General features: G+C 47.5%; 1 protein-coding gene and 1 long non-coding RNA gene across 2 annotated transcripts in view; one reads left to right on the top strand and one right to left on the bottom strand.

The window, feature by feature from the left end:
* The window catches only part of LOC106820981 (acetylcholine receptor subunit beta-like 1), a 94,205-nt gene that overhangs the window by 67,421 nt on the left and 18,839 nt on the right, over positions 1-7,945 (top strand). Inside the window, exon 5 of the mRNA XM_014825601.1 lies at positions 5,956-7,000. Within this exon, the coding sequence (XP_014681087.1) occupies positions 5,956-7,000 (1,045 nt within the window). The remainder of the gene's footprint in view (positions 1-5,955; positions 7,001-7,945) is intronic.
* Positions 706-7,945, bottom strand: part of LOC106820982 — a 14,353-nt gene continuing 7,113 nt past the window's right edge. The window contains exon 3 of the long non-coding RNA XR_001395680.1: positions 706-802. This is a non-coding gene — a long non-coding RNA (uncharacterized LOC106820982). The remainder of the gene's footprint in view (positions 803-7,945) is intronic.

The following is a 7,945-nucleotide window of genomic DNA, read 5'->3' as shown; positions in this document are numbered from 1 at the left end:
ATATATTAGATAGATAGATATATGTCTTTCTAGACGTGTGTAGCCCCCCGTGCCGTCGAATGTATCGTCTACTCCTCATCTACAGACGTGCTACGCGTACAAAGCGCGACGAAAAACTAACGAAAAAACAACAACAAAGCAACAACAACAACAACAAACAACAACAGCAACAAAACAACAACAACAACAACAACAACAACAAACAACAACAGCAACAACAAACCTCAAACTACTCTCTCACGACTCGGAGTCGCATTGCGTGTCGACGCTTCGTCCTATCGCGAAACAAAAAATTACAAAATATTTGCACTGTACTCGCCGTCATCGGCTGCATGTGTACGCACGAAGAGAGATCGAAATCGTGTAGGGATCGTCTTTGATAGCGCTTCCAGTCGCGCTGTAGTCACAGGCGTGCCTAGCCCCCGAAGGAAAGAGAGCTAGAACATCCGGCCAGTCCTAAATTCAATTCGTAATTGCATCTAAATGTCCACAAAACGGTTGAAACGCTGCGACCGCGGTACACCCGGTTACCTAATCTGGTAGAAAATGAATGCAATAATTCGATTTCTGTATAGGAAGGATCTATCGATCGGCATGTACGTAGCGAGGCTTCGATTGTGACGAACAATGGCTTATCTATTTGCTAATTCCAATCGCACTCCGCGGTTAACATCTAAATAACTATACTCACTTGACATGTAAATTTTGGTCAAAGTTAGACATAGAACGGTAGGAATCGCCAATGCTCAAGCAGTCCGACTCGCATCACCACCTAGAAACAAGCGAACAGCTCCTCATCGCCCTGCAAAAAAAGTACAAGGCGTCCATAAGGTCTATATAAGCATCGAACAGAATTTAATTAATAATACTCCGAGGGTTTCGGTGCATATACAGCATGCACTTTATTCATGTCGAACAACTACAGATTTAATGTCAAAATTCCGCAAGAAACTTAATTGCCAGCTCCGCTTTGAACATTTCCAGCATGTCATCGGATCCCGTTTCAAACACAGAAACGGCGGACCGGTCACTATGAGCTCGCAACCTCAGTTGAAATAGCCAATATGAACAAAGCGACATCTCTCGCTAGTTACAATATATATATATATATATATATATATATATATATATATATATATATATATATATATATATATATTGTGAGCCTTTATTCCATTTGTGCCCGGTTTAGTACATTCTACGCAGTACTGCTTAGTGAAGATATTTGAACTCGGCATCGTTCAAAGTTCAATCAATAATCACTAGCCATAGACAAAACGTTAGCCGACTCAGTAACATAGCCACATATTACACATTATAGCGGTTAAAAGAATTTTCCACCACAAGAATTGCGTTAAGCAAATCTAACAGATGATTCCGTGACAGAAAATCGAACTAACTATATAGCCCATACAATACGTGCCTGTACGCATCAAGTTTATCAATAAGTGTAAAGTGTACAGGTCATTCATAGTACCAAGAGGCATACTGGGATGTTGGGATTTGCATTTGGTTGCTGTCAAGTTTGGGATAATGCATTTGTGGAATATTATACGTTGTCAAAAGTTTCGCTATTATTATTTCACATCCATGCGCCATTATAAATCGACATTGCAATTCTGCAGAAACAAATTGAAAGCTGCTATCGATTCACGACATAATACATATCATGTCTCCCTAAATTATATGAACAAAATGGCTCATGAGATATGATATTTCCCAAAAAAGAAAAAATTTTGTACGAGGTGTTCTTGGCAAGTGACTTGAACCCAGCATATTACTAGGAAAGACCTTCAATGCATTCGCGGCGTTTTTTAATTAGCTTGACGCGTACGTACTACCACGGTCGGCCTTCCAATCTATCGAGGTGTGTGTAGAGCAATCAAACTCTGCTTACACCTAAAGCCACTCAGGAAGAAAAAAACTTGACGCTGTTGCGGTGAATTTTAACGGCAATATCTGAGTGAGAGAAAGCGAGTGAGAACGAGAGAGAGAGAGAGAGAGAGAGAGAGAGAGAGAGAGAGAGAGAGAGAGAGAGAGAGACAGAGAGACAGAGAAGGGGAGTTAGAGAGAGAGCGCGCGCGAGAGAGAAACAGAGATAGAAAGAGACGGAGATGACATTTAAAATGATATCAACATATATATCGCGCGATGGAGATGCGATACGTACTAAAGCCACATCAGAAACCGAGAAATACGGATGTATGAATAGCGAAATAACGTCTAGAACATAAAAAAAGCCGTAACAATCGCAGCAAGTAAACGAAATGCGAGAATGAGGCAACAGTTGGGAAGAGAGGGAGGGCAGTGTCAGTAAAAGGTGAAAAAGGAGAAAGATGTAGAGAAATGCAAACGATTACGCCGTGAGCATTTTGCCGCCTATACAGAGTTGAGAGGTCGCGGCTTACGGTGTATGCGCTCTGATGAGGTCCCGAGAATAAGAACTACGATTTTCCCGATCTGTTTTACATGCGATCAATAGAGTCTGATTAAAGAAGAGATTTCACTATAGAGACGGAGAAACGACAAGACGTCCCATTAGAGAGAGAGAGAGAGAGAGAGTCGCTTCTTTTAAAAGCACTGATGCCGTTGTTACCTAGCCTATAATCACATCGTACAACTATAAGGACTACACGATAGCGCGTTGTCAGAGTGTGTTTTCTAACTGGCCCCCTGAAATGATAAATGCAAAACTGTACCCTCCGTAGCCGCTGTTCGCTTTGGCAAACCTTGCTCGCGACTCTATATACAATCTAACCGCGCCGGCATTCGATGATTTTAGCAAGTGCCCGGTCGCTTTTAATTTGCTTTCCATCTTCTCTGAGAAATCGACGAGGAGAAGTGGTGGAAATTGCAGCGACTCTACACTGATAAAGCTTCGCGCACTAGGAGCGAGTGAAACCGACAATGTGAAATAGAGAGAATCCGATATTTATACAAACAGCGTTCGGTGAGAGACGCGCGCATCCGTTTCGCACGTAATGCGCTTGAACGCGGGTGAACATGCGATTGGAAGAAAGTCGACTTAACATCGACACCGCATCCCTCAATACTTGCAAAAGCTGAGTTTTGTAGTCGGCGATAAATTGCGTTCGGGCCTTCCGCCGCCGGTGCCCGGACCGTTCGATAGAATTGCTTATTAAATAATAGTGCAGATGTGTAGCATGTAGCAGGCAGATCAAACAGCAAATTTCACGTTTTTTTCTGTTTATTTTACGAAGTGGTCGATTGCTGCGAGTCTGGGTGTCTCCTTCCCCTTTGTGTGCGGCAGCCTGTCTCTCTCTCTCTCTCTCTCTCTCTCTCTCTCGCTCTCTCTCTCCCTCTATCTCTCTGTTTGTCTGTCTCTCTCCCTCTCTCTTTCTCTTTCTGGCTGTCGCTCTCTCCGACTTTTTTCTCGCTGTCGCTTCTTATCTCTCGCTCTTTCTCTCTCTCTCTCTCTCTCTCTCTCTCTCTCTCTCTCTCTCTCTCTCTCTCTCTCGCTCTCTCTCTCTTTCTCTCTCTTTCCCCCTCTCTCTCTCTCTTTCTACTCTCGCTCGATCTATATCTACCTATCTATCTATCTAGCTATCTATCTATCTATCTATCTATTGTGTGTGTGTGTGTGTGTGAGTGTGTCTGGTGGTGGTGGGGGAGGGGGGTTTGATGTTAGCCGCGGCGCGAGGTGAGAACATCGAGCATGGAATTTTTCTCTGCTGCTGATAATGATGATGATGATGATGATGATGATGACGATGATGATGATTGGGTTAGACAAAGAGAGAGAAGAGAGAACGCGCGTAAGACAGATAAAGAGAAACAGAACGCGAGATCGCAATAGACAGACAGACAGAGAGACAGACAGAGAGTGGGAAGAGAGAGCGGGAGATAGAGAGAGGAAGCGAACGAGAGAGACAGATAGAGAGGGATAGGGAGAGAGAGAGAGAGAGAGAGGGGGGGAGAAAGAGAGAGAGAGAGAGAAGGAGAGAAAGAGAGCGAGTTAAGGAAATAAAACGCGCGCACCCTAGCCGATGGCGCAGTAAGTAACACGAAACGCCGGATTTTCAAAAAAAAACTCTCAACGAGTTACGCAATCATGTGCTATCATCGGAAACACTGTCTGACGCGCTGCCGCTCTCTCTCTCTCTCTCTCCTCCTCGCGCGTTTCCCCTTGCGTATTTGTTTCAGGTGCGCGAGAAGGATCTTAATTGCCGTAGCGCTAACAAACAAGCATCGTATAGCAGACGATGCGTGTTAATTCGTACTCCGGTGCAGCATACACGCGTTACCGTCACAGCCAGGCGTCCCACGACACCACCGCCTGCCGGAATCCGAACGAAAGGGAAGCAAGGAGCGGACGAATGGTACGAGCAATGCTTCTTGCGTTTTCGACGCGCGCGTTAATTTGGCTTGCTGCTAAATTGGAGCAGGGGAGGGGAGAAATAGCGCGGACAATGTCCAGAACACTCCTGAAAAGAAACAGTATGGGGAGGAGAGATCTCGCACTTGCTTACGCGCGCGTTAATTTTGCTTACGCCTGAAAAGAAGGAGCAGGAAGGAGAAATGACGCGAGCAATGTTTTTTGCGTTCCCGACGCGCGTGTTAATTTTTCCCGATGTTGAATCGAAGCTCAAACGTGCAATGCGCGCGTGGAGTTTGCGCTCTTGCTGTTTCACGAGAGAGCTACATATAAATCATTACTTTTACTTATTCTGATGTTGAGTCAATGATGTTGAATGCTTCTGCTGCTGACGACGTATGTCAAGGTCGCGAAAGCTGACTTAGCCGGCGGCTGCGGAAGCCCGGACATAGGTGAGGGGCTTAATGACTGTATTAGCGGTAAGCTCCTGCATCGATAGGCTAGCTTAACTGTATCATAGTCTGACTGCTGCTGTGTGTGCTTAGTGATTACGTGCGTGCGTGCGTGTGCGTGTGAGTGTGAGTGTGTGTGTGTGAGTGTGAGTGTGTGTGTGTGTGTGTGTGTGTGTGTGCGTGTGCGCGCGCGAATGTGCGTGTATGTGTGTGTCTATGTGTAGTTGTGTCTGCATACATGTGTGCAAAACACATGCTATACGTATGACCTTTTTTTTTAAATCCTTTAAATGTAAACGTAGATTTAATAGAGTAAACCACGGATTTAAAAATAACAGCCCCATATTTTATATCGGAATGTAAGTGCGCGAGTGCACGAAGAATGATCAGGGATTTTGTCCATGCAGTTACACAGACTAATATCGGACTTTCAACGTTAACTAGGCGAGGGGGCGACTAAATGTTGGAAATCCCGCGGGAGAAGGGCAGAGGGTATGAGTCAGCAAAATATGAAATAGCAGCAAAAACAGTGAGTGTCGTGTGTGAATAGGATCAGCATTCAGACCGTGGTGCAACGTGACAACGCGGGTGGGATCACCTTGACAGAAAATACTCTGTGTGGGGGTTAGGGTGAGCGAGAGAGGAAGAAAAAAGTGGATTGACGGGGAAGAAGTGCAGAATATATATATATATATATGGAGACATAGAGAGGAGAGAGAGGGAAATAGAGAGAGTCACTGAGAGAGAAAGAGAAAGAGAGAGCGAGAGAGAAAGAGAAAGAGAAAAAGAGAGAGAGAGAGCGAGCGAGAGAGAGAGAGAGAGAGAGAGAGAGAGAGAGAGAGAGAGAGAGAGAGAGAGAGAGAGAGATTGTGTGTGTGTGTGTGTGCGCGCGAGCGTGTGTGTGCATGTGTATGTGTGTGGCGCAGACAGACGGGGAAAATAAACACGCCCGTATTAGCGCTCTCGTTCTTTCTTATACCCCCGCCCTCTTTCCTCTCTCTCTCTCTCTCCCTCTTTCCTCTCTCTCTCTCTCTCTCTCTCTCTCTCTCTCTCTCTCTCTCTTTCATTCTCTCTCTCTCGCAAATGACAATATGACACACGGACATGATTAGCAGTGTGTTACACGAGCGTCATTCTAACATCGTGCTTGCTTGCTGTCTGTTTCAGTGCCGACGGAAACTACGAGGTCAGTTACAAGGTGAACGTCGTGCTGTTCCACACGGGACAGGTCCTCTGGGTGCCGCCAGCCATCTACCAAAGCTCATGCACGATCGACGTTACCTACTTCCCTTTTGATAAGCAAGAGTGTAACATGAAATTCGGCTCGTGGACGTTCAACGCCGAACAGGTCCGGCTCAAATTCTACGAGGGCACGTCGTCGGTCGATCTGAACGACTACGTCATCAGTGGCACGTGGGACGTGCTCGAGGTGCCAGGTGATCTGTCGGAGGACAACAGCACGATCGAGTTTCTCATCAAGCTGCGGCGAAAGACGCTGTTTTATACCGTGAACCTCGTCATACCGTGCGTGCTGCTGTCGTTTCTCAGCATACTCGTGTTCTATCTGCCTTCGGACTGCGGCGAGAAGATGACGTTGGCGATATCGTTGCTGCTGGCGCTCGTCGTGTTCCTGCTGCTCGTGTCGAAGATCCTGCCGCCGACGTCGCTGACGATACCGCTCGTGTCGAAATACCTCCTCTTCACCTTTATAATGAACATCGTCACCATCCTCGCCACCGTCATCATCATCAACTGGAACTTTCGCGGCCCGACGACGCACCGCATGCCGCGTCTCCTGCGCTGCATCTTCATCGACTTTTTCCCGAAGGTGCTGCTCATACGTCGGCCTCCGAAGAAGCTGAGAACTGGCCACCAGCATCCGGGACACCAGCAGCATCGTCACCCGGATGTGGAGCACGTCGTCGGCGGCGTCGGCGCCGAGTCGGCGACGCACTACGGCAACACGGTGAACACTCGCGACGACGTCAAGTACTCGTACATTAGCAAAGCCGACGTGATGGAACTCTCCGAGATGCATCATCCCAACTGTAAGCTGGGGGGAAGGCAGTCGAGCAGTGAGATGCGAGCGGAGGAGGACGGACAGGAGGTGGAGTACGAGGAGCCGATTCCGCTGACGGCCGAGGCTCACAGGACGGCAACGGCTGTTGACTTCATAGCCGAGCATCTGCGCATGGAGGATGAAGTGGCTGTGGTGAGTACAATGCGATTGGAATGCACAGCGTTGCGACGCTGCCGCCGCATTCCCCGCCGACGTTGCTGCTATCACCACCACCACCGCCACAGTCACCCCCGTTGCCGCCACCATCATCACCATCACCCCCGCCGCCGTCACCTCCACTATCACCACCATCACCGCCGCCGTCGCTGCCATCACCACCACTATCACTGTTACCTCTGCCACCATCACCACTACTACTGCATTGCCACTCCATTCCACCTCATATTACTTCACCACATCCCATCTGACTCGTGCCCCACCGTATTCCGTCTTACTCCTACCTCGTTACCCCCACTCCCATGCTATTCCACCCACTCCCACCCCACCACATCAACCATCATTCTCACCCCACCATGTTCCACGTTCCACCTTCCATTCCACTCACTCAGCACCACTCCCACCCACCCCATCAACCATCATTCTCACCCCACCATGTTCCACGTTCCACCTTCCATTCCACTCACGATGGAAGGTGGGGTATGGTGGGGTGAGAATGATGGTTGATGGGGTGGGTGGGAGTGGTGCTGAGTGAGTGGAATGGAAGGTGGAACGTGGAACATGGTGGGGTGAGAATGATGGTTGATGGGGTGGGTGGGAGTGGTGCTGATTTCCATTCCACTCACTTAGCACCACTCCCACCCACCACATCAACCATCATTTTCACCCCACCATACCCAAGTGATGGTCTTCCTTGTTAGAAATAAATATGAACTGTTTTTTAGATTGTGAAAAGCATAACAGTAAAAGGCAGGGGCCCGTTGTCAGAAACATCGTAAAGTTAATGCTAATGTTAATGCTAAGATAACACTTACGACTAATGTTAATGTTACGAGAGTATAGTGTTGACAGAAACACATCGTAGCTACGAGCAAACTTACGATAACAGGAACTTCAGCACAAGGCTGCTCATTGGATGAG

The sequence above is a fragment of the Priapulus caudatus genome, unplaced genomic scaffold, assembly GCF_000485595.1.
Source record: "Priapulus caudatus unplaced genomic scaffold, Priapulus_caudatus-5.0.1 Scaffold54, whole genome shotgun sequence".
Lineage (NCBI taxonomy): Eukaryota > Metazoa > Priapulida > Priapulimorpha > Priapulimorphida > Priapulidae > Priapulus > Priapulus caudatus.
The sequence above is the reverse complement of the archived record's forward strand: the minus strand, read 5'-3'. Positions and strand labels throughout refer to the sequence as shown.